The sequence below is a fragment of the Carassius auratus genome, linkage group LG44F, assembly GCF_003368295.1.
Source record: "Carassius auratus strain Wakin linkage group LG44F, ASM336829v1, whole genome shotgun sequence".
Lineage (NCBI taxonomy): Eukaryota > Metazoa > Chordata > Actinopteri > Cypriniformes > Cyprinidae > Carassius > Carassius auratus.
The window spans coordinates 3,932,420-3,960,116 of record NC_039298.1 but is presented as its reverse complement, the minus strand read 5'-3'; the positions used below and the strand labels follow the sequence as shown (position 1 = coordinate 3,960,116).

General features: G+C 38.9%; 2 protein-coding genes across 3 annotated transcripts; one reads left to right on the top strand and one right to left on the bottom strand.

Annotated features, from left to right (window-relative positions):
• Positions 1-6,585: 6,585 nt before the first annotated feature.
• On the top strand, positions 6,586-15,994 carry sf3a3 (splicing factor 3a, subunit 3). The gene is made up of 17 exons (XM_026241069.1): positions 6,586-6,826; positions 7,249-7,296; positions 7,394-7,446; positions 7,524-7,629; positions 7,707-7,779; positions 7,851-7,942; positions 8,029-8,111; positions 9,460-9,598; positions 11,607-11,675; positions 11,785-11,852; positions 11,931-12,038; positions 12,191-12,260; positions 12,446-12,610; positions 12,817-12,927; positions 14,875-14,965; positions 15,385-15,440; positions 15,606-15,994. Exons 1-17 carry the CDS (start codon positions 6,731-6,733, stop codon positions 15,681-15,683), a joined length of 1,506 nt encoding a protein of 501 aa, XP_026096854.1. The 5' UTR covers positions 6,586-6,730; the 3' UTR covers positions 15,684-15,994.
• A 4,827-nt stretch (positions 15,995-20,821) lies between these two features.
• Positions 20,822-27,043, bottom strand: LOC113068344 (tripartite motif-containing protein 16-like protein). 2 transcript variants are annotated; one of them, XM_026241068.1, is made up of 9 exons: positions 26,792-27,043; positions 25,592-25,674; positions 25,381-25,452; positions 24,612-25,194; positions 23,809-23,904; positions 23,491-23,724; positions 23,027-23,174; positions 22,856-22,903; positions 20,822-21,908 (listed from the first exon to the last, which is right to left on the bottom strand). In XM_026241068.1, exons 4-9 carry the CDS (start codon positions 25,182-25,184, stop codon positions 21,364-21,366), a joined length of 1,644 nt encoding a protein of 547 aa, XP_026096853.1. In that variant the 5' UTR covers positions 25,185-25,194; positions 25,381-25,452; positions 25,592-25,674; positions 26,792-27,043; the 3' UTR covers positions 20,822-21,363. The 2 variants fall into 2 exon arrangements, with proteins under 2 accessions (XP_026096853.1, XP_026096852.1); XM_026241067.1 differs by lacking the exon at positions 26,792-27,043 and having other exon boundaries at positions 25,592-26,747.
• Positions 27,044-27,697: the final 654 nt, after the last annotated feature.

The following is a 27,697-nucleotide window of genomic DNA, read 5'->3' as shown; positions in this document are numbered from 1 at the left end:
GGCAAGAGTGTAACCAAACTTGAGTACTTTCAAAAGATGTGTTTTAAGCAATGGAGAGAAAAAAAAGGCTCATTGTATGTAAAAGAGCAGCATGATCATTGTGTTTTCTACAAGAGAAAAACTAATGAGGATGATTACTTTCTCCAAAAGTAATACACATTCTCCAAAATCTGTTTTGTAATGCATCTCATGACATACCACTAAAGACCGGATTGTCTACAATTTTTGGCATGTTTATATCCCAATATGATTTAATTATAAGAGTCCCATTAGATACAGTGTGTTTATTTCAAGCTATGATGATGTCTCCATCCTAAAAAGCATGAGTTATAAAAGTGTCACAAATGACTGTCTGGTGGTGTTCAGCTGAAATCTGAAGAAAGGCTTAAAAGAGTGAATTCATGGGCTGTGAAATCGTGTTGCTCTTCAAATCAAATGTGTCTAGTGGAAAGCTTTTCCTGCACGCTGGGCTGGAGGCAGCTGATTGTGAACAGAGGCAGGTGAATATTAGAACAGCTCAAACAGAAAATGAACATTACAATCTGATCTTCACCACAACAGGCTGCTTTACTCAAGAGCATCAGCTCTGGACTCACAGACACTGACCTGACAGTTTAGAGGAGGTTCGAGGGTCAAATTTGTCAGGTCCTTCTGAATCCTGCAGAGAAAGAGACATCTTACTCATTAAATTCACCATTGATTCCTTAAAGATTTCACACACAATGACTAGAGAAATAATGCAAAAGGTCAGAATAACACTGTTTACCATCTAATGAACATAAGTGTGGAAGATTACAGCCCTCAGTCCTGCATGCTCGCTGAATACATCTCGCTGTCCGCAGGAACTTAAATTATATGAAAAGCAGAACTTACACTTGTGGCTGCTAAACATATTTGATAAAACATGTCTCTGTAGTGAAGTGAAGTGACATTCAGCCAAGTATGGTGACCCATACTCAGAATTCGTGCTCTGCATTTACCCATCCGAAGTGCACACACACAGAGCAGTGAACACACACACACACACTGTGAACACACACCCGGAGCAGTGGGCAGCCATTTATGCTGCGGTGCCCCGGTGTGGCGACTGGGTGAAGGAGGAGCTGGAAACAAGTGCGAGTTCAAACATTTAATTAGAATAGACAAACAAACAAGAGTACAAAAACAATGCTGGGAAGACGACAATCTAAGATGGTGGGGAGACGGTGAGTAATCCAGATGATGATGGTGAGAAGGCAGCAGGAGAGGATGGTACAGGAACTGCGGGGAATAGAGCAGAAGGTAAGTCTGATGCTGAGTGAAAGTGCGGAGAGTGGATGAGGTTCCGGGGAAAGACACGGACATCCAACGCAAACGACATAGAAGCAAAAGACAGAGTTACCGACAATAAACAACGTTCTCACAAACAAAAGACGTGAGACAAGCCAATATAAATGGAGAGAGTAATGAGTGACAGCTGCTGCTGATGACAATTAACGGAGACACCCACAAACTAATCATTGCAGACGCGAAACAGACAGACTTCACCACAAAGTGCAAAACCCAGAGATCACGGTTTACCAACCATGACACCAGGGAGCAGTTGGGGGTTCGGTGCCTTGCTCAAGGGCACCTAAGTCGTGGTATTGAGAGCACTGCACATGCACTCCCCCCACCTACTGTACAATTCCTGCTGGCCCGAGACTCGATCTCACAACCCTTCAATTGCAAGTCCTACTCTCTATCATTAGGCTACGACTTTCCCCAAGCAGTGAGCGGTGAGCAGTGAGCAGTGAGACTCAGGGTTGTCAAAGAACAATTATTAAAAAAATTATTTTAACTGACATTTATTTAACAATACATTCATGCCATTGATTATTTCAATCCATTTACTTGGCAAAAGTGACATTTTCAGCATCCATACTACAATCTTTAGTGTCATACGATATGTCAGAAATCATTTGCTTCTTTCACAGAGCAACAAACTGGATACTAACCAGGCTGCACTACTGTCAGTCACTGAAGTCCTGCGGATTGCAAAAACTGATTCCAAATCATCAGTTCTTATTCTGTCTGCCCTCTCATCACTGGGCATCACAGGGATTCCACTTCGCTGGTTTGAATCCTATCTCACTGGTAGGTTTTTCAGGGTGGCTTGGGGAGGGGAGGTATCCAAAGCACATCAGCTGGTCACTGGGGTTCCTCAGGGATCAGTTCTTGGACCCCTCCTCTTCTCCATATACATGACATTGCTGGGTCCTATCATATAGGCACATGGCTTCTCCTACCATTGCTGTGCTGATGACACAGAGCTCTATCTTTCATTTCAACCAGATGATCCAATGGTAGCTGCCTGGATCTCCGGCTGCATGGCGGAAGTCTCAGCACGGATGAAATATCATCACCTACAGCTCAACCTGGCAAAGACTGAGCTTCTTCTCTTCCCTGCCACTCTGACTGTACAGCATGATTTCACCATCCAACTAGGTTCTTCTTTAATTACAGAAATCTTGGTGTAATCTTTGAAGACCCGCTGACTTTCAAAGACCACATTGCAAAAAATCTGTTCAGTGTTTTCAACATTGCAAGTTTAAGACACCGATGCTTGCATATAGAACAGCCACAGGCTCGGCACCATCTACTTCCACTCACTATTATGAAGCTACATCCCCTCCAGAAGTCTGAGATTTGCTATTAAGCGATGCCTCGTGGCACCATCACAGAGATGCTCAAAATCATTTTCCAGAACATTCTCGTTCACCGTTCCTGGCTGGTGGAATGATCTTCCTACCACTATCCGAAATAATGAATCCCTGACAATTGTCAAACGACTGCAGAAAACTCATAAGACCGACAGAAAATGAAATGTTGCGATTTTCTAGGCCGATATGGCTAGGAACTTTACTGTCATTCCGGTGTAATAATCAAGGAATTTTGTTGCCGTACATTGGGTGTACCTGTAAATAGTCCCCAGCTAGTGGGACCCCCAGAGCCAGGGACTATTCAGGCGATGCTGATGATCTATGCTAAGCTAAGTTAAAAGTCCTACCACCAGACCAAGAGATCGACTGAATGGATTTGAAAACGGTAAAACTCAACTGTTTAACTAGAGGAGTTGGAAAATGAGCCCATGTTCAAAAAAAGTGGAGTGTTCCTTCAAGCCGCGAACACAGAAATCTTAATTGTCCCAACTTTTGTCACACACACACACACACACACACACACACACACACACACACACACACACACAATTAAAATAATATATATTGTTATTCATTAAAGAATCCTGAAAAAAATTATCATCTTCCACAAAAAAACTACAATTACAATCTGCATATAAATATATTACTGTTTCACAGTTGTTTTAAGCAAATGAATGCAACCATGTTGAGACTGTTTTCAAAAACATAAAAAAGTTTTATTTTTCTTTTGCCAATAAGAAACCACTAAGAGTAATCTATAAACAACAATCGCATGACAATACAAAAAAAAAAAGCACAAAAAAACACTACAGAGTTACTACAGAGAGTGATATCAGGAGAGAAAGAAGAGCGCTTCCGCAGGGTCAGTACTGAAGCAGCAGCTGTGCATACAGAGTCATGTGTAATTTGATCAGAGAAGTGTTTCCTGAGGTGGCACATTTGTGTGAGTGAACTTGAGGGATGAAACACTGAACAGGAGCTTAAGGGCGCTGAGGAGACCGATCACCTCCATATCTGAAAGGTTTCTGCTGCTGTTTCTGCCACACATAGCAAATGACATACCCAAAATAAAAAGGTTGCTGCTCATGTGTCTTTCTGACTAGAGACATAATCAGCATATGTTCACAAAGCTGACACTTCAAACTTTACTGTTCAGGGATCAGAATTAGTCTTGTTATGATAAGAATATACTATTATGATAATAAAGATATATAAGCTCCAACATGAAAACACACATACAAATATTAAAAAACATATTTTTTAAATGTCTAAAAAAATGTTGCTGTAGGATATGATTTTAGAAACACAATGAATCTAAACCCACAAGTCTACTAATGCTTCATTTGAAATTTCAGAACATAATCTCAAAAACTGTGAATTTTATGAAACATTTTCTTAAACTATGCCATGTATGTTTTTAGAGAAGGGTAATAAAATTGATTTATGACCCCTGTAAGCTCTCTAAGTGCGATTATCTCATGTCTGGACCGGCAGACTGCTCCATTCATGACACTATTGTTGTCACCTTTTACACCTCCACCAAGTATGAGACATTATCCTCATTATTCCTTAAATAGAAATTAATTCCTTGAATGGAAAATGAATAGAAATCATGAATATGTCTGAAGGAAAATGAAGTAAACATGAATATATATATATATATATATATATATATATATATATATATATATATATATATATATATATATATATATATATATATATATATATATATATATATATCTTGACGCTGTTCAGTGAATCTATGTGAACACAAATAAACCACTGAAGACGTGACTGAATATGAATGCTCGGTGAATTTCTATTCCAAAAATGACTTATACATGATTATTATTTTGCAATCCTTACATAAATTACTAAATTACTGTCACTGCAACAACATTTTATCAAGAAGATCAAATATCATAGCTAGAGTCTTTTAATCTTTCTACTGATGCACAGTTTCTCCAGAGTGTGATGTTAAACATGTTGTGAAAGTGAAACAACAATCATCTGAGGCTATCGCCGATCTTTGATCACAAAGCGGGTTAAAATCACACCGGGCATCATAACTAATTAAGTGCTTAATAAACATTTAATTTCTGAACAAGAACTTCCAGAAAGAATAAATGCATCAGTTTATGAAGTAAAATAAGTTGAACTGCTTACCGTCAGAACATTTCTATAGAAAGGCATGGCTAAAACGTTTTACTGTGTTTCTGAACAGATAAATTCAGCATTAAGTGTATGAATAAAAAATAAAGTTACTTTCCTCAGTTGTGATTCCAAGAGACATTTGGTGAGAGTGTGGAGTTTGGTACATTAGCAGCTATATTTTCTCCAAAGATGCTGTAAAAAATTTCCCAGGTCTCCTAAAGGTCATAAAAACAAGCTCAGAGACGGCTCGATAATCAAGGTTCGGTGGGACTAATAATTGAGCTTCCTATCACTGTCATAAAACCTCCGAGAGAAAGGGATTTGAGGAGACAGACACATGTAAGAGCCAGGCTTATGGGAGACTACGGTGGCGACCTCAGACAGATCTCATATCCTATTACATAACTCTTGACATATGTGACTGGCGGCAGGCCAATCATCAGCTCCTGGATACAAGAGACTGGCATGTCAAAAAACACAAGACAGGAAAAATATCAAAGCTGTTTTGATCTGATGTAGTTTTGAGCAGCAGTTACATTAAGGGTTAATAAAACAATAATACATTCTGCTTCACTCTTATCTAATCACTGTTTCTCTATGAAATAATGTGTACAATGGTGGTGTGTAAAGCATAAACTTTGATATTATGCTGTCCTCATTCTAGGTTTTTTTTTTTTACTTCACTATATATATATATATATATATATATATAAACGTCATACTGCAATTAAACTTGACACTTTGTGTGAACATCTGTCATAACCACACACACACACACACACAGAAAAGTCTCAGGGCCTGGCATATCTTAACACAAATTAAATGTTAATTATGACAGGTTAACAAATTTGATTTCAAGGGTCAGAAATCATGAGTCATGGCATTAAATTGCAACTGTCTTATTCTGAACAAAACAAAATTAAGAAATATTGATGGAGTCTATAATGCCACAGCAGAGGGTCTGATTATTATAATTATTTTATTAGCATAAATTATTCAGTGATTAATATCGTTATCATAACATCTTTTTTTGTGAGCTTAGTAGCAAAAGTATCTCTGAGAATAAAATCTGAGAAGCCAGCGTCTGTAATGAAGCGATAGTTTCTGACGAATCAACTTTATCATTATTATTGGTTCTGATGAATACACACTGAGGACATCTGCTGGACAAATGTGCCCTAATGCAACGGAAAACAGCGGCCAAATCAATAGGCATACTCTAATGCATATTAATACTTAATACATATTAAGACTGTTTTAATACTCGGTGTTCCTAGAGATATGTGGAGATGGACAAAACTGCGAAAAATTTGTCGTTTTTAGATTCTGAAGTGTGGCCAGGTCTATAATAATAATAGTAATAATAATAATAATAATTATTATTATCATTAAAATAAACACACACACACACACACACACACACACATATATATATATATATAGAGAGAGAGAGAGAGAGAGAGAGAGTGAGAGATAGAGAAAGAGAGATTTATTTTATATATATTTATATATAAAATTCAAATGGCTTTAGACACTCATTAAATATTTAGTGTAATTAATGTAAAATATTTCCTATTCATTTCCAATGGCGGCCAACTTTTGCCCGCGAACAACACAGTGTGACGATTTTTTACGTTTAAACATTAGCTTTTTCGAACTGAGTCGACGTTTTTCACATAGACTGCCATAAACGCCATCGAAATTCATATCATTCCGATGAAGTAGCGATTTTATTTTTATTTTGTTAATGGTAGGAACCTTTATTCTGTCGTCAATGTTTCCGGCTGAGTGATATTAGCACCGGATCTGTTTCCTGCACGTTACACGCGCGTACGCAGACTCGACTAAACAACAGCTGAATAAAGCAGATATCCTGAAACTGTTAAACTACGATGGAGACGATTTTAGAGCAACAGCGTCGATACCATGAAGAGAAAGAGAGATTAATGGACGCCGAAACGAAGGAGATGCTGACGAAAAAAACCACGGTAAGTTAACTTTACGGATATCAGAATGGGTTTAAAACGGTGCTAACGTTAACACATCCATCCTATCATTAAACTAAACATAACACTAGTTATATTAATTACGCCTAGCAGTGATTAATGTCAAGTCATGCGTGTTATTTTCACACTTTAGTGTAATGTAGAATATACAAAACATAAGTTAGATTAATATGTAGGTTTATTGCCCCAAAATATGCATACTTCAGTTTTCATGATAATTTCCTTTCTCTCAGCCTACTTTACGAGTTTATCTTTAATACTTCTACATGTAGTTGTTATGATTGATTAACTGTTGGTTTCTCTTTTTGAGAAGTGTACTTTGTGTTTCTCATCTATGATTTGTTTTGAGCACCTTCAGAAGTTAAGTTAGTTCTTCATGGAGCACTGTTGTTCTCTGTTCACAGCTGAGAGACCAGATCAACTCTGATCACCGAGTGAGAGCCATGCTGGATGTGAGACTCCTCTCTTTCTTCTAATAACTCTCATGTTCATGATCCTGAAACTGTGAATTCATGCAGCTGACGTGTTTGTGTGATCTGACTCTTGCAGAGGTACATGGAAGTGAGCGCAAACCTCAGAGACTTGTATGAAGACAAAGACGGGTAAGACATTCTCAAGGACATCTGAAATCTATCAGCCGTGTTTGGTTTGGTCTCACGGCTGTGTGTCTGTTCTTCAGTATGAGGAAGGATGAGCTGAACGCGATCTCAGGACCGAACGAGTTCGCCGAGTTCTACAACCGACTCAAACTGATCAAGGAGTTCCACAGGAAGCACCCGAATGAGGTGATGTGTCCCTCTGAACGACACGCTGCTGTCTCAGACTGAAATATTCACTCCGCTTGCTCTCTGTGTTGATTCAGATCTGTGTGCCCATGTCAGTGGAGTTTGAGGAGCTCATGAAAGCCAAAGACAACCCCAGCGAGGAGGCACAGAGTAAGTCACATGAGTGTTTGATGAGGCGATGTGATGTGCATGGAGCGTAACTCTCTCAATGCTGATCACAGATCTGGTGGAGTTCACTGATGAAGAGGGATACGGACGCTACCTGGATCTCCACGACTGCTACCTGAAGTACACCAATCTCAAAGGAGTCGAGGTACTGTCTGACCACTTATTTGATTTCCATGCCTTTGAATAATTGAAGAAAAGACTGTTATACTTCTGTCTGTTGCTCTCTTCTAGAAACTGGAGTATGTCACTTATCTGTCAACGTTCGATCAGCTGTTTGACATCTCTAAAGACAGGAAGAACGCAGAATATAAGAAGTAGGTGAAAGTTGGTCATCTAAATGCCACATGACAGGGCTGATTCAAATAAAATCTAAATCAAATGATGGCCCGGTGTAATTCTATTATAGCAAATGCTGCAGTTTAAAGGGGTCATGAACTGCCTTTTTTTATTATTTTGTACCGTTCTCTGATGTCCGCTTATAATGTTGTCAAGATTCTTACATCACAAAACATAATATTTAAGCAGTAATAGGCTGTTCCTGTGCTGTTAAGAGCCTCTCATCTGAAGTCTGTGTGATCCGGTGTAGCTGATTGTAGACCGAAGTAAACGATCACGGCTGTGATTGGCTAACAGTTGTGCATGTTTGACAGCCTACAGCATTCATAGATGGAGGCTGCTGTGATTTAGGTTAATCACGGATAAACACTCAGTTCATATCAAGCAAAGCAATAGTAAGCATGAATAAAAACAGTTACTCAAACTTGTGTGGTGCGACACTATATTCAGCACCGCATCGTCTTATAGTTACATTGCATTCAGGCTATCAATTGTTACCTACGTCTCTCTCGTTATTTACACTACATGTGTGAATCGGTGGGCGGAGCTAAAAGGCAGTGCTGTAGAATCGGTGGGCGGAGCTAATCAGGCAGTGCTGTAGAATCGGTGGGCGGAGCTAAACAGGCAGTGCTGTAGAATCGGTGGGCGGAGCTAATCTGACAGTGCTGTAGAATCGGTGGGCGGAGCTAAACAGGCAGTGCTGTAGAATCGGTGGGCGGAGCTAATCAGGCAGTGCTGTAGAATCGGTGGGCGGAGCTAAACAGGCAGTGCTGTAGAATCGGTGGGCGGAGCTAAACAGGCAGTGCTGTAGAATCGGTGGGCGGAGCTAAACAGGCAGTGCTGTAGAATAATTGTTTACATCCTTGAAAGTTCTCTTGTCAAAAGATCAAGGGAATTTTGATTTCTCAGTTCATGACCCCTTAAATGAACCAGATCTTCATGTTCCCGAATGAAATTTGGCACTGTTCTGATTTACCCGGGTGCATCTCATGATAACATTGTTTTCAGTGTTGTGAGTGACTAGGTTGGCATTAAATGCTGCTCCACATGAACGTTTGTAATGAGAAGTGTTTATAAACCTATTACTAACAGCAAAACAATCGCAATTTGTGTCCGAACAAAAAAATCAGGGTTTTTTTTATTGTTCAGATCTACCACATAATCCATGCTTTGTGTTATGTTATCTGTAGTCAACTGTTTTTTTGTTTGTTTGTTTGTTTTTGAGTTGACTTTCTGTTAATCCCTGGGGCTTGTGTAGTGTGAAAGCTGCGTATGTCTGGTTGAGTGTGTTGTTTCTGATCGGTGATCTGGTGTCTGCTCTCGCAGGTATCTGGAGATGTTGCTGGAGTACCTGCAGGAATACACGGATCGGGTCAAGCCTCTGCTGGATCAGAACGAGCTCTACGGAAAGATCTTGGCAGAGTTTGAGAAGAAGTGGGAGAGTGGGATGTTTCCAGGCTGGCCGGTGGGTTTGTGTTAAGAGTATTGAGCTCTACAGATCTTATCATTACAGGTGTTTGAGAGTTCGGATTTCAGCACTGTTTGCATGTTTTAGCATAGATGTATTAGAAGAAATTGCTGTCATTGCAACAGTACATGCTGAAAACTATCTCTTTAAACTTTAGTAAATTTCTCTAAAAACTTGCGTGTCACAAATCTTTCCAGAGATAGCAAATGATTGGAAGTTGAACCATGGATGCTCACTCTGCTTTAAAAACGGCTGACAAGAATTTAGTGATCAAATTGAACACTGTTATGGAAATATAATATATTTTGTAATTCTCATTTAAATCTACTTTCTAAACTGTTTGTCATAAATCAACATCTCAGGAAAAGGTTATGGGGTTTCAAATCAAAATATGACTTTCTTTAATGAAACAGGACTAGATTTCATACATGTTCACTTTAGAGGACACCAGGACTAAAAGTGTTTATTACACATTTGGGGAGAAGGAACAATTGAATAGAGAAATAAATTATATTCCTGTGAAATATTAGATATTATTATAAAAATCTTTCCAAGTATTTCTCCCATTCTTCTTCTTCTTTACTCAAGAACACATTAATACGGAAGTTCTAAGCGGCCATGCATTATAATATTTTTTTTTCTGGTTATCTCGACATAACGAAGTTTGTTTTCTCGTTATAACGAATTAGTTTTCTCTAAGAAGTTACAAAACTGCGCCAGCAGGTGGCACTATAGACCTGAATACAACTGATGGGTGTTGTACACTATCCACTTTACTGTACGCGATCCTTCCTCGTGATCGCTATAATTTGTGCAGTCTTCATTACTGACATTTAATTAATTCATAAATGTTAAATGCTTGAATCAATATGAATATTTTGTGTATTAAGTTCCTGCTAGACGCATGAGTTTCACCAACGCGTTCTGTGTCATAAAATAACTGCTTATCAAAACCAAGGTTGACATCACTGTATTCTGTTTATCTACAGTAGGACGGGATTTAACGATGCAGGCTGATGTGCTTCTTTTCCTTATTACTAATCTTTATTGTTAACCATATTGATGAGAAATGTGATGTATATGTAAAATCCATAGGCTAATTTAATTCAGTTTTGTTCTATAACGTTGTAGCTAATCGTTTTTTTCTACACACACACACTACACGTAGTCCTACACATGGACGCTCTTTTCAAACAGAAGCTTGTAACACACATGATATCTGCCACATCATATAATGACTACTACACATTGTAAATTATAAATAATTTTATTGCAAATAAAGGGAAAATGAAAAGTGAGTTTAATCCAAGCAGCTCTAATTTCGCGGCGTTGCCATTTAAACATGTTAATTACAAAAACACAACGTTCGTTGTACTGTCTCTGGAAAAATCAACAGTGATTGATCAGCCTTTATTTACTGTATGTACAGTATTGTAGACGTTATTACCTGGGCGAAGCTAAATTTGCTGAGATATATGCTACAGTAAGAGCACCTGCATGGTTGTCCATCAGATGCCTGTCAAAGTTGAGTTCGTTACTATAGCAACAGTAAAACTGTCATGTCATTATAATGAGAAAACAAACTTTCGTTATGTCGAGATAACGAGAAAAATTAAGTTGTTATAACGAGAAAACAAAAAGGAAAAAAAATTATAATGCATGGCCGCTTAGAACTTCCGTACATTAATATGCAAATAAGACACATTGTCTATAATGGGTAATCCCTCTTATGGCCATTTTACACACACACAGCATTCTTCAAAATTGTGCTGTAAACAATGTAAGACATGAAAAAAATACTACATTCACAATTTTTTTTTTTTTTTTTTCTGGGTGTCAGGAGGTTTTAGCAGAGTGGACTGTCATGTGACATCTCATATTGTTGTAATACTCTGGGGTTTATCACTAGTAATGCAGTGACACGTGCCTCGTTATATATTTTAAGAAAAGTTAAGTAGAAGTGTGCTGCTGTAACTGAGCTGTTCAATGAATGTGTGTGTTACAGAAAGAGACGAGTAGTGCTCTGACTCACGCTGGAGCACATCTGGATCTGTCTGCCTTCTCCTCCTGGGAGGTCGGTTTCTTTCGCTCTCGTCTGCTACACATGTGACTGTATTTTACTTCCTGTTAATCTCGTCACACACGCACACTGTACGGTAATGTTGTGTGTGTGATCTGTACAGGAGCTGGCGTCTCTGGGTCTGGACAGACTGAAGTCTGCTCTCATGGCGTTAGGTCTCAAATGTGGAGGGTGAGTGTGAGCGCGCACCGGCTGTCCCTGATTCCTGAGTCTCCAGATGTGTGATTGTTGTGTGTTTGTTCACTGCAGCACACTGGAGGAGAGAGCACAGCGTCTGTTCAGCACTAAAGGCAAATCTCTGGAGGCACTGGACCCCTCACTGTTCGCCAAAAACCCAAAAGCCAAGGGACCAAAGAAGTAAGCCTATCTATGTTCGGGAAGCCATGTAAATATAATGCAGTTACATTTAAAATAGTACAGAAACAAGTGATTTATTAAAATGTTTTCTTTTTAAATGCAGCTCAAACTTGTATTCATATTTGGTCTCTATCTGTCCGTCTTGTCTACAGAGACTCGGAGCGTAACAAGGAATCTGCGTTTCTTGAAGCTCAGATTTATGAATATGTGGAGATCCTTGGGGTAAGCAGTCTGTTCGCTGTAGTGTGATGTTTAGTCTCCTCTCATTTCACAGCATTAAAACCCCTGACAGGTGAAGTAACACTGACTACATCGTTACAGGATGAGTTCCTGTTTCTCTGAGTGGTTGTGGTTGGTGTGAATGGTCTGCAGTGATGCTGAAGCGTGTGTTTTGTTGTGTGCTGCAGGAGCAAAGGCAGCTGACCCATGAGAACGTCCAGAGGAAGCAGGCGCGCACAGGAGAGGAGCGAGACGAGGAGGATGAAGAGCAGCCCAGCGAGAGCGAGAGTGAAGACGAAGATAATGAGATCATATACAACCCCAAAAACCTGCCGCTCGGCTGGGACGGAAAGGTGCGCTTGCTCTTTATTATGGGTGAAAGGAAATCGTTTATTAGAGATTAAAATAAAAGTTCAGACATTGAGATGGTCTGAGTGATGGGTAATTGTCCGTCCAGAGCATAATGAACAGCAGTGATTAAACTGAGCTTTAGGAAATACCATAGATCACACAGCTCTGTTGGTGAAAGGCTGATAATGTGTCTTATCTCTGTCTGTAGCCGATCCCTTACTGGCTGTACAAGCTGCACGGCCTGAACATTAATTACAACTGTGAGATCTGTGGGAATTACACGTACAGAGGACCCAAAGCCTTCCAGAGACACTTTGCAGTAAGTTTGCGTGAACCGTTCTCACGCTCCAGAGTTTGTAGTTGTGGAGCACGAATCAAGTTTGTTTCTATTTTAGCTAGTAATTGTAAAGTCTTTCAGTGAAGTTTCCAGATGTGGCACCTTTACTGGGACTAGACATGTGTATTCGGTAATGTGATACATCACGGTAATGAATATGCATGATATTGTTATCGTGGGCACTTCTAAATACTGTGAATAATTATATATTACGAATTATTCAGAATTTGTGATTCATTTTAAGAATACTTCTCTCATCAACTGGTCAAAATGCACAACGCTGCTGTATGCTGCTTGAAGGATGAGTGCGCTCTGATGTAAACAAGCACGCATGAGAAGCACACTCACAGCAGATGGCGCTAAACTGCAGAAAACCCATAAATAAAGCAGCTGCACTACTTTCTGAAACATATTTAAATAATTTAAATAGCCTTCAGATTTGTGTATTTGCTATGATGTTCATCACAGCGCCAAATAAGTATTAAGACTTAATAGGTTATTTTAATCTGGACTACAACGTGCCATAGGTAGTGTTTTGATTCTTTATTGTCGATTCACACTTTGCATCAGGGCTTCTTTAGTTAATTCATTAGTTAACAAACCACCAATCAAAAATTCTTCTGAACATTCATTAATCTCCGGTATTCCAATATTTAATAACACGTTGTTAATCTAAAGTTGCAACTGTATTATTTATAAGCTAATATGAACTAAGACTTGTATTTTAAGATTAATAACTTCTGTAGCAAATGTAGCTATTGCTCATTGTGAATGTTAATGGTTAACTAATGAGGTCTTACTGTAAAGTGATACTGATTGGTCTTTATAGTTATTTTGCACTTTGTGTGAAACTTTTAACTTTATATTTTTCTGTAGTGCTTTATTGTATTTGAATGTTCAGTTATCTTTATTATAAGAAAAAAAGTTATTAAACCTGTTATACTGTATTGTGACCACATTAGATTAGATTTAACTCCTATCCCAAATTGGGACTAATCAAGAACTAATGAGGACTCCTCGAAATGAGAAATACTGTATTTACTCAGGTCTGAGTATGTCGCACCAGTCCAAAAATAATGAGGAAAGAAACATATATAAGTCGCACTGGAGTATGTCGCATTTATTTAGACCGAAGAACCAAGAGAAAACATTACCATCTCCAGCAGCGAGAGGGCGCTCTACGCTGCTCAGAGTAGGCTACAGGAGCATTGAGCAGGATAGAGCGCCATCTCGTGGCCGTAGACTGTAATGCTTTCTATTGGTTTGTCAAATAAATTTTGATAAATAAGTCACACCTGACTATAAGTCTCAGGACCAGCCAAACTATGAAAAAAAGTGTGACTTATAGTCCGGAAAATACAGTACAATGCTTGCTTGTATGTTACACCATGACGCATAGAAACGCATGTTTGTCATTTTACTCTTAAAGCTGCGGTAGGTAACTTTTGACGCTCTAGCGGTTAATAAACAGAACTGCTTGCGTCTTGCGGAAGAACATCGTAGCCGGAACTACTTCTCTCTGTTTATGTCTATGAAGAATCACAAAGGTACTGGGGTTACTCCGCGGCGGTTACAATCTAAAATAGTCTGAATATAAACACTTATTATAGGTGCATCCTAGTGATTCAGGACAAGCTAAAAACACGGTTTGGAAAATGGATTCATGGTGTACTCGCTTATTATATACATTTTGTAAATTTTTAACACGTAAAAAAGTTACGGACCGCAGCTCTGATTGGTTGTTTCTTACGGGAAGCGGTGCATTTCTACAAATGGCAATAGGACCATATTCTACTGTCAGGACATAATGACAGATTTAACAAATATGTAAAAAAAAAAAATATACATTTTTACAAAAGTTACCTACCTGTGCTATATTGAATATCCTGTAACGCCTTTGTTCCCAGTCTAAATCAGTTTCTGTTTCAGGAGTGGCGTCACGCTCATGGCATGCGCTGTCTGGGCATTCCCAACACAGCCCACTTTGCCAACGTTACCCAGATTGAGGATGCAGTGTCCCGTGAGTACACTACTTCATCTAAGATCTACATCAATCGCTCAGTTATTGCTAACAGGATTGAGAGTTCTGTTGCAGTTTGACATTACTAGCCTTATAGTCAAGTTCATGACACTACAGGGTATATATATATTAATTGTCAATGCTAAAAGTTGACTCGCTTGTTGAAGAATGAACATTTTAGCAAAGGAAAAATATGATGGTTGATGCATAGAACACAACATGCATCTCCGTGTTTAACAAAATAAATTGAAAATATGTAGAGAATCATGGAAGATAATCTACCATTTGAAACCACTGCCCATAATAACATTGGTTGTTATCATTATTGATGCATGCTAATAAACGGCACAAAAGAGACCCGTTTTGGAAAATGAGCCTCATGGTAACTGTCCTTGCACTTCTCTCTTTTCTCTGTGTAGTCTGGTCAAAGCTGAAGTCACAGAAAGCATTGGAGCGATGGCAGCCAGACACAGAGGTCAGTTACTCTCAAACACATTCAATAGTCTGACATTAAAACGATCAAAACTCTGCTTCAGCTGCTTGAATTGCTCCTTGAGTGAAAGATTAGTGATGTTTTCAAGTGGGAATAGGATGTTTATGAGTTCAGAAAGGAAATGTATATATTTTATTTGTCTTGCAGGAGGAATATGAAGACTCCAGCGGGAACGTGGTGAACAAGAAGACTTACGAGGATCTGAAGCGACAGGGGCTTCTGTAGCACATCTCTGAACACACGAAACACTCGCAGTGTAAAAACTGAAGAAGAAGTGTCCTACTGTCTTTTCCACAGTTTGAGAGAAATGTATTTGTCTTTTTGAAAGTGATGCGTTTGTACATTTTTTTTTTTTTTTTACTATTTGATCATTCCTGATTTTTCTCATTTGGCGTCTTAAATGAGAGACTTTCATGAATCAATAAATGTTAGAGCATTGTGTGAAAAATGCTTACTTGTGCAGCATGCTGTTTTTAACCAGTCTGGAGACTTGAGCCTGTTGCTGTTGTACAATAAAATCAAACTTCACAAAAAAATATTCAGACCCCTTCATTATCCTCCACATCAGTCTACACTCCACACATCATAATGACAAAGCAAAATCAGATGTGATAAAAGAAAAGAAAAAAAAAATGCTTAGATGAACAGAAATATGCAGATTCACGCTGTGTGTCAAAGTGAACTGCAGCCGGTTAAAGGTCCTCTGTGATGAGAGCACAGCTGTATCAATACATCTCTTCAGGGTAACAGCCCCCCCCCCCCCCAAACATGATGAAAGTACAAACACATTCTGCCTCTTTCCAATCTTTTTGCCAATAGTTTTTAATTTTTGGATGAGGATAAGATTAGAATCATTTGGTTTTTTTAGATTACCAATTTTCAATCAATCAATCACCTTTATTTATATAGTGCTTTAAACAAAATACATTGCGTCACAAGCACTGAACAACATTCATTTGGAAAACAGTGTCTCAATAATGCAAAATGATAGTTAAAGGCAGTTCATCACTGAATTCAGCTATGTCATCTCTGTTCAGTTTAAATAGTGTCTATTTTTACTTGCAATCAAGTCAAAGATTTTGCAATCAACATTAGATGTATCTGATGAAAAAGTATTTGTTCAGGTTGTATATTCTTGTCAGTGACAGAAGTTCAGCTGTGGTTTTGTTTTAAAGATGAAAAAACAAGACCAACCTTTTAATGTTACTCATTTGTAAGCCACTTTGGATAAAAGTACATGGTAAATACACAAAATATTAATATTCTGACATATACAGCTCAGAGTTGGCAGGTATTTGTTATAATACAGTGTTCTTCAATAAAAACATTGGTTTTGATTCTTTATTTGAGGCAGATTATTACTGGCTTTATACAATATTGTTCAAAATAATAGCAGTACAATGTGACTAACCAGAATAATCAAGGTTTTTCGTATATTTTTTTATTGCTACGTGGCAAACAAGTTACCAGTAGGTTCAGTAGATTCTCAGAAAACAAATGAGACCCAGCATTCATGATATGCACGCTCTTAAGGCTGTGCAATTGGGCAATTAGTTGAATTAGTTGAAAGGGGTGTGTTCAAAAAAATAGCAGTGTGGCATTCAATCACTGAGGTCATCAATTTTGTGAAGAAACAGGTGTGAATCAGGTGGCCCCTATTTAAGGATGAAGCCAACACTTGTTGAACATGCATTTGAAAGCTGAGGAAAATGGGTCGTTCAAGACATTGTTCAGAAGAACAGCGTACTTTGATTAAAAAATTGATTAGAGAGGGGAAAACCTATAAAGAGGTGCAAAAAATGATAGGCTGTTCAGCTAAAATGATCTCCAATGCCTTAAAATGGAGAGCAAAACCAGAGAGACGTGGAAGAAAACGGAAGACAACCATCAAAATGGATAGAAGAATAACCAGAATGGCAAAGGCTCAGCCAATGATCACCTCCAGGATGATCAAAGACAGTCTGGAGTTACCTGTAAGTACTGTGACAGTTAGAAGACGTCTGTGTGAAGCTAATCTATTTTCAAGAATCCCCCGCAAAGTCCCTCTGTTAAAAAAAAGGCATGTGCAGAAGAGGTTACAATTTGCCAAGGAACACATCAACTGGCCTAAAGAGAAATGGAGGAACATTTTGTGGACTGATGAGAGTAAAATTTTTCTTTTTGGGTCCAAGGGCCACAGGCAGTTTGTGAGACGACCCCCAAACTCTGAATTCAAGCCACAGTACACAGTGAAGACAGTGAAGCATGGAGGTGCAAGCATCATGATATGGGCATGTTTCTCCTACTATGGTGTTGGGCCTATTTATCGCATACCAGGGATCATGGATCAGTTTGCATATGTTAAAATACTTGAAGAGGTCATGTTGCCCTATGCTGAAGAGGACATGCCCTTGAAATGGTTGTTTCAACAAGACAATGACCCAAAACACACTAGTAAACGGGCAAAGTCTTGGTTCCAAACCAACAAAATTAATGTTATGGAGTGGCCAGCCCAATCTCCAGACCTTAATCCAATTGAGAACTTGTGGGGTGATATCAAAAATGCTGTTTCTGAAGCAAAACCAAGAAATGTGAATGAATTGTGGAATGTTGTTAAAGAATCATGGAGTGGAATAACAGCTGAGAGGTGCCACAAGTTGGTTGACTCCATGCCACACAGATGTCAAGCAGTTTTAAAAAACTGTGGTCATACAACTAAATATTAGTTTAGTGATTCACAGGATTGCTAAATCCCAGAAAAAAAAAAAATGTTTGTACAAAATAGTTTTGAGTTTGTACAGTCAAAGGTAGACACTGCTATTTTTTTGAACACACCCCTTTCAACTAATTGCCCAATTGCACAGCCTTAAGAGCGTGCATATCATGAATGCTGGGTCTTGTTTGTTTTCTGACAATCTACTGAACCTACTGGTAACTTGTTTGCCACGTAGCAATAAAAAATATACTAAAAACCTTGATTATTCTGGTTAGTCACATTGTACTGCTATTATTTTGAACAATACTGTATATACAGGAGCTGGTCATATAATTGGTCATATAATTTATCATCAAAAAGTTGATTTATTTCAATAATTCCATTCAAAAAGTGAAACTTGTATATTATATTCGTTCATTACACACAGACTGATAAATTTAAAAATATTTATTTTAATTTTGATTATTATAACTGACAACTAAGGAAAATCCCAAATTTAGTATCTCAGAAAATTAGAATATTGTGAAAAGGTTCAATATTGAAGACACCTGGTGCCATACTCTAATCAGCTAATTAATTAAAAAAACCTCCAAAGGCCTTTAAATGGTCTCTCATTCTTGTTCTGTAGGCTACACAATCATGGGGAAGACTGCTGACTCGACTGTTGTCCAAAAGACGACCGTTGACACCTTGCACAAGGAGGGCAAGACACAAAAGGTCATTACAAAAGAGGCTAGCTGTTCACAGAGCTCAGTGTCCGAGCACATTAATAGAGAGGTGAAGGGAAGGAAAAGATGTGGTAGAAAACATTGTACAAAAGCAATAGGGATAACTGCACCCTGGAGAGGATTGTGAAACAAAACCCATTAAAAAAATGTGGGGGAGATTCACAAAGAGTGGACTGCAGCTGGAGTCAGTGCTTCAAGAATCACTACACACAGACGTATGAAAGACATGGGTTTCAGCTTCGCATTCCTTGTTTCAAGCCACTCTTGAACAACAGACAGCGTCAGAAATGTCTAAAGACAAAAAGGACTGGACTGCTGATAAGTGATCCAAAGTTATGTTCTCTGATTAAAGTCAATTTAGCATTTCCTTTAGAAATCAGGGTCCCAGAGTCTGGAGGAAGAGAGGAGAGGCACACAATCCACATTGCTTTATGTCCAGTGTAAAGTTTCCACAGTCAGTGATGGTTTGGGTTTGCCATGTCATCTGCTGGTGCTGGTCCACTGTGTTTTCTGAGGTCAAAGGTCAACGCAGCCGTATACCAGGAAGTTTAGAGCACTTCATGCTTCCTGCTGCTGACCGACTTTATTTAGATGGAGATTTCATTTTCCAACAGGACTTGCACCTGCACACAGTGCCAAAGCTACCAGTACCTGGTTTAACCATGGTATTCCTGTTCTTAATTGGCCAGAAACTCGCCTGACCTTAACCCCATAGAAAATCTGTGGGGTATTGTGAAGAGGAAGATGCAATGTGCAAGAGCTGAAGGCTACTATCAGATCAACCTGGGCTCTCATAACACCTGAGCAGTGCCACAGACTGATCGACTCCATGCCACGCTGCAATGCTGCAGTAATTCAGGCAAAATGAGCCTCAACTTAGTATTGAGTGCTGTACATGCTCATACTTTTCATTTTTATACTGTTCAGTGGGCCAAGATTTCAAAAAATCCTTTCTTTGTATTGGTCTTAAGTTGTATTCTAATTTTCTGAGATACTGAATTTGGGATTTTCCTTAGTTGTCAGTTCTAATCATCAAAATTAAAGGAAATAAACATTTTAAATATATCAGTCTGAGTGTATTGAATGAACATAATATACAAGTTTCACTTTTTGAATGGAATTAGAGAAATAAATCAACTTTTTGATGATATTCTAATTATATGACCAGCACCTGTATATATAGTCTTATATATAGTGTTCCTGTTGCTCAATTGGTAGAGCACTGCGTTATCAAGCGCAGGGTTGGGGGTTTGATTCCCCGTGAACACATGATATGTAAAAATTGATAGCCTGAATGCACTGTAAGTCGCTTGTGTATTATGTAAAATTTATAATGCAAATTAAATGTAAAAAATTATCTACTTACAACTCACAAGCTAAATAATGGCAATTGGCCAAACAGAACTCGGTACTATAACAAGCTGCCACAAGATAAAGTAAGTTTCTGTCATTTTTCGCCACAAAATGGTTCAAGCATAACTTCTGAAGTTCATTAAAAAGAAGACAACAGAAGGTAAGTTTTTGTTTTCCTCGATTAGGATTTAAAGACATTCTTTTGAATTTTTTGAGCGAATCGTTTGATTTGAATGATTCAATAAATCACTTTTTTTGGATTTGCTGTTTTATTTTCATCTTTACTCATCCATGACAGTCCTACACCAGACAAGGGGCCAGCACAAAATCACATTCAGCTAAATATTGTTCTCCATTTCAGGCCCCAGAAGGGGGTAAACAAAATAATACAGTCTGTCATAAGGCAAATGTTTCATTATATAAAAACCTTTTTTAGACAAATTTTATAAACCTTATGTAAAATTAGCAACGTGACAAACCCCAACCACCAAATAAGCACTAGATTAGTTAAAACATTTCAAAATACAACTGCACTGTTTTGTGATTAAAAAACAAATATTTTGTAATTCAAAAATTTCTTAAAGTTTTAAAACATTGTCTCGTTCTATGACGTAGCTTTCATTCTTCAGGTCAATCATATATTCAAAAAATACAATCAGTTTGAATAAGAAAAGGATAACTTTGTCATAGTATTCTTTCAATTGTTCAAGTTGCCAGTCATTGCATGTGCTCCACATTATTTGTAACATTTTGTTTAATTAGTTTATTGGAATTTGAAAGATATTGATTAACAATAACAATACTGATTGATAAGTGAGATCGGATTTGTCCTTGAAATCCTGGGAGTTTGTTGTGCAGTATCTGTACGAACCCTGTTTAAGTTACCAGCTCTTGAACATGTTAATGTTTCAGTTGTTGTTAATTGAACTGAACTGTAGTTTTGTGTAACTGTAATATCCCTCCATAATCTGTAGTCTGAGCGTATAAAGCGCTAATGGCAATAGCAGATACGTTCCTAGTTAGTTTCAAGGAAAAATCAATATCTGTTTTTGTCCACCCCACGCAACCCCCGGAATAAAGTTCAGTTTTTTTGCTTTAACCCCTGATAACAGTACAAAGTGTAAAATCTCTACATTGCACATACTTCTAATAGTTTTGCTGATGATTGACGACCATAGACGTTGAACCCGGGATACAGCGGCTGCGTGAATGTGGTCTGGACCGTGTGGATGAGGCTCATCGAGTCAGAGACGCTGTAGAAGGACAGAGTTCCTGCTCCGTGATCCACAAACACTCCTATCCTACAGCAGCTGGAGGGAACGGGGAGTTTAGTCTGTTTGTTATTGTGCCAGAATGAGAAACTGGTGGGAGAGCAGGACAAACTCCAGGACTGATCATTGAATCCAAAGAAACACTCATAACCCGATCCCTTCCTGCTGACGCTCTTATAGGACACTGATATACCAACACCATAAACAGATCCACTCCACTGCAGCTCCCAGTAGCAGCGTCCACACACACTCTCTCTACACAACACCTGAGGATAATAATCAAATCTGTCCGGATGATCAGGATACGGCTGAGCTGTGCCGGTGCAAGTCACCACTCGGTTCCCCTCAGACAGACTGAGGCGTATGTGTGCCGTGTTTGGGTCCAGAGTGAGCTGATGAGAATCTGATGGAGACAACAACACTGGAGTCAGGAGTTGTAAAAGTTACTTCTATTTTAAAGTAGCCTACTTCTGTTATGGATTTTTGAAATCTTTCATGCAGTGTGTAACACAGCTCTAGGTGTATGAAAACATCCCGCAAAGTTTTAAATCTAAAAGTGCACCGTATATAAAAGTTATCATCTCTCGCTCAAAAAAAAAAAAAACACCTGAAAAGACTCGTTTTTAAACCAAATCCCAGGTCCCCCAAAAACACAGACTTACGTCATGCAAAGGAGGGGTTTGGAAAAATTATTCATTAAATGGATTATTTGGGAGTTGTTGAGCAAATATGGTAAAAAATAAATGCATATAAAACAATGAAAGTGTTTTTTGACCTTGCATGCATGTCAACCTGTTGTTGGGGACTCCCAAAACTAAAATATGAACATTTCATAACCCATAATAAGGGCATTTTAAAAGATTATTACGATCTATTCTCTTGATCTGTCAAAATCTCAAAAAAATAAAAATAAAAAAAGTTTGTATCTGGAAAGTTTTGTGTCCAAATTTCCCCTCTCTCATGTCTACCTCAGCTTTCTTTAATATTTATCTTTTTGTGTAGCTGAATTATAAAAGCTTATTGCTCAGACTAAAAAAAGTTATTTTTCGAAAATGGATTCATTTTGGTTGGTTATGCATTTTATTGTATTTATCCCCCATTTTGCATGAACACGAATACAAATACGTTCACATACAGGCCTACAGTTGACACACGAGCACAGAAACTTGAAGATATACAGAAAGAACAGACATTGTAGAAATGCACTGGATTTGTTGTAATTTTGCTATGGTGATCAGTTTAATATTAAAGTATTGGTTTGAATATTTGTATTTTGGTTTGTAGTGGTTTTAAGAATAATGTTTTCTGTCACTTTCTAGATGTGTGTCATTGTGTTTGTCAGTGACTTACATTGTAGGAGATCCTCTCTGGTGCTGGGGACAGTGTTACTGTGAGTGACTGTGAAAACAACAGATCGAAACACTCAGAGAGAAAACCAGACCTGTATTCAATGCCTACGATTTTCTGTATGACATTAGATGATGTTTGGCCCAGAGAGCAGATGAATCTGTAATATTTTACCAGATAGAGAATTGATCTCCTCTTTGCAGAAATCCTCCAGTTTGAGTCTCAGCTGACGGACAGATTCGCTCACGCCATCAAAAGAAGAGAGGAAACTGACAGAGATGTCTTCTGTAGATTCAGGAGGAGTCGAGAAACACTGAAGACTCTACAGGAAGAAAAAACCTGAGATGAACAGAACTAAACACAAAGATACTGAACACTACATACACTAATAGACATCTTTAATAACAGTCACTATTGAAGTTCAAGCAAATATGATCTGGATAATAAAATAATAGTTAATAAAAACTGACATCCATCCACCAATTTTTCCAATTAAACATAATTAAACCCATGGTTTTATTGATTAAACAATTAAAATGCACAATCACGATGGAAAACGGCCTCTATCATTAGTGTGTCTCATTAGGTGACATCATTACTGCGGTGCAGATCTTTTTTTTCTTTTCTAGCTCTGTTACCTGCAGGAAATGGATGTGATCGTCTGTGTGTGAAAGCTGCTCCAGCTCAGTGTTTCTCTTCTTCAGATCTTCGATCTCCTGCTTCAGTCGCTGCATCTGTCCTTCAGCTCGACTCACTGCGGTCTTCTCCTGATCTCTGATCCGCTGTGTCACCTCAGAGCGCCGTCTCTCGATGGAGCGGATGAGCTCAGAGAACATCCTCTCACTGTCCTCCACCGCCGTCTGTGTGGAGCGCTGGCAGACACACATCACGATCAGCTCAGGGACTGAAAGAGCAGTCAAACTGAGTCTCAAACGTCTCTTCTTCTCCAAACTCACCTCGTGAGACTCCACAGCGTCTCTCAGCTGCTCGAGATCTTTCTGTCTCTGCTGGATCCTCTGCTGGAGCTTTCTCTGCGTCTCCTTCAGCTGTTTCTGTAGGACAGAAAAACACAAAACACCTGGAGACAAATACATCCATCAGCATTTCAGATGATCTACTTTTCCTAAAACACAGCATTTATAACAAGATAAACCGTTTGTCAAGGTTGTTGGCTTGAGAAAGCCTAGCCTGAAAGTTTAAAGCGGTTGTAAAAGCCCAAAGTTTGAAAATTTCATTACTAGCATGTTTCTAGCATGATTAGCATGTTATTAGTATGTTTCGAGCATGATTAGCATGTCACTACAATAGATAGATCAGAAATATTAGAGGAGTCTGAATTAGTTGAAGTTGATTCTAACTAGTACAAGGAAGGGAAGCTTGATGGAGTCTTTCGGCTTCAGTCTGTTTACATTTGAATTCTGACAGTCTTGGCTCGTCTGAACATTCCATTAGTGAAAGTCTACGGAACTTTGGAATGATTTAGAATCTTCATTTTGTGGTGGTTCTAGCTTGAAAGCTCTAGGACGAGTAGCATTCAGAACTGTAGTCCAAGGAGAAGAAGAAGTAGCAGATCAGTAGGCTGTCTTCCTGAAGCCAACCTAATTATTACGGTCTAAACAGAACCTCATGTTTAGTTAGAGTTGGGAACTTGAACGATGTGACAAAGGTGAGTTCATCTGGAGGCGTCGTGTAGTGACTCTCAGTGGAAGTATAGATCAACTGCAGTGAGGAGGAACATTAATACATCAATGTGTCTTACCTCTTTCTCCGTCCTCTCTGCTGCAGTTGACACAGTCTCATGGGTTTTATGTTCTTCCATTGCACACATCATGCAAACGAACTGCTGGTCAGTACGACAGAAAACCTCCAGAAGCTTCTCGTGTCTCTGGCAGATCATCTGCCGCAGACGTCCATTGGCATTGGTCACTTTGTGTCTCTTTCCGGAGCGAAACTCCTGATGGCTCTCAAAGTGGGTTTGACAGTACGACTCCAGACACACCAGACAGGACTTGACGGCTCGGTGTTTTCTTCCAGTACAGACGTCACACTCCACGTCTCCAGATCCAGCAAGAACAGCAGCTTTTAGCTCGGTCTTCTTCAGTTTCTCCACCACTTCAGCCAGCATGGTGTTTTTACTGAGACTAGGTCTGGGGCTGAAGGTGTGTCTGCACTGAGGGCAGCTGTAGACCCTCTTCTGATCCTCCTGGTCCCAGCAGTCTGTGATGCAGCTCATACAGTAACTGTGTCCACAGGCGATGGCCACCGGGTCCTTCAGGAGGTCCAGACACACCGGACAGATGAACTGATCCTCCGAAACCGTGGCTTCAGCCATTTCACTGCATCTACACCAATGCATACAACAGCAGATCAGTTTCAGTTTCTCAAGCAGTTTCCTGGTTGTGTGTGTGTGTGTGTGTGTGTGTGTGTTTGAGAGAAGTGCTCAAAGCAAGCTTGTCTGTAAACATCTCACATCCTGAAATGTCCACTAGGTGTCAGCTTCATACAGAAACTGTTAAAGTGTATAATACCTTCGTCTTCGAGGATGATAGAAACAAGCTGGATGATGTTCTGGCCAAATCTACTGCTCACCGACCGTTTACCTAAAAAGAATTAAACTAATAAGATGTGCTCCTGCATTGAACACTGTTTGCTGTTAGACTCAAAGCAAAGACGTGCAACTTACAGATCGCTCAGGGATGCATAGCTCAGACAACGTTTGTTGAGAGAAACAGAGCTTACCTTGAAAGAGGCAATTCAGATCTGTCAGAGCAGAGACCAGATTCACGTCGAAACGGGAGGTTACAGGATGCCGGTGCAAACTCCTTCAAAGGAAAGCAAGGCACGGAGCAGGACAGTTGTAAGAGCTGTGGTACCGAGCATCGGCCTGAACAATGTCAGCATATGGAAAAACACTGTGCAAAGTGAAATGGTAAAAATAAATGAGCCAAACAATGGTTTTCTAAAGGAAAGGTGTCGGCAGGGGTGAGCTGCGCGAGCGCATCGGAGTGCGCAGTCATCAGTTAATGTAGGGGAGAGTTGTAACACCCCCAGGTCCACCAATCAGGGATTAGGAGATAGGAGTCACATGATAACTTCAGTGTGTGTTCCCACCAGAGTTGCCAAGTCTGCATATAATACGAACTTTGTCTTTCTTCTTTTTTTTTTCGTTTCTGTAAAGTTGCGTGAACAAATCGGGAAGCGTGTTGCGGTTTTGGGGCTTATTTATGCTTGCTTGCTAGGAAAACATGACAAGCAACTTGGTTTCTTTTCATTTATGTTCACTGTATTCTCCAATGCATTGATTGACACTCTGTCTGCACACATTTGATAGTCAATCAGTGCAAAAATGTAAGTGCTGTAGCCACGCCCCCTCCTCACGCGCATTCGTGGACGTGATTATTCTTGGGGATTGAAAAAATAAGTCGTGTTTACAAAGATGGCGCGTGACGCTGTAATACAAGGGATGATAGTAGCTGGGTCTTAGCAGTAATATGTGAAAAACATTTAGTAAACTTTATAGTAACTTTAAACTTTATATTCTAATCTCCTAAACACATGCATATTTATTTTGACAGATGTCCGTCCCTGCGTTATCCTGTGGGTGGCGCTCTAATGTTGATTGACAGGCTCGGAGAATCATATACAGTCTATGCGGAAAACACGCATGAAATGCTATATCATAATTGCTTTAATCCAGCATTTATCACCTCCAAATGTTGACGTAGAATGTTAACGTTACAAGTTATGGAGCAATTCGTGTGAGGAAGAAGATCACATGTCTATTCTCAGAATAATAATAAATCAAACACAATATAACCATATTCGCTATTCGTGTGAGCGCACTTAAACTAAAGGATTTATACTTTGTTAATTTGATCCACTACTCCACACAGACAAAAGAAAAAGAAAACACACAGACACATGTCACATGTTACTGACCTGAAGCAGACACGTAGCTGAAGCGGATTGATATCGTCTCGGTTAGTGGAGCGAGGTTGGTTCACGGAAGGGAACGTGAAAATAAAGCGGCGTCTTGTCCGCGAGACCTCATCAGAGAGTGTGCGCGAGACGACCGCGTGCCTCACATCTTTTGTGTCCGCGCGGTCAGCAGGTTTCAATAGCACCATTGCACATGCGCAGGATGTGTGAAGAAGCCAGCTGTTACTCGAACCTGTACAGTCCGCGTGTGTGTATCCGGACTGTGCTCATGCGGAAACATCCTCGATGGCTCTCACTCTAGCGCGCTGCAGTTCCCCTCTTCACCACAGATTCACGTTAAATGACGTTAGAGAGATACAACTTACCATACATTACATAACATGTATTAACAATACATCGAATCATCTGAACTAATGGAAGAGAATAAAGAGAGAAAAAAGAAAAAAACAGGAATAGAACAAATAAAGAAAAGAGGATTATATAATAATAATAATAATAATAATAATAATAAGACACAAATACATCAAACCAAGTATTAATCACGGTACATGAAAGATTTCATCATATCTCCTCAAAAAATAACTATTTTTTTGTATTAATTAATCTTAGTGATTTAATTAAATGTTCTACTTCACATAAGAAACCTATAAGAAGTTTTTTTTTCTTAAGAAATCTCTGTTTGTGAAAATATAACTTTGCCACAAGGATAAGAAAGTTAACAGTTGATTCTAAAGATTTGAAACAACATCCTTAATGTGTAAATTACAATTAATCTGAACTTTAATCAAATCTTTCCAGAAAAGTTATGAAACCTTACACTAGAAAAATTAAAGGCAACTACATTCACTTTCTTTTTTTTTACAAAAGGTACACATACGGGTACATATATATTTATATAGGGTATAT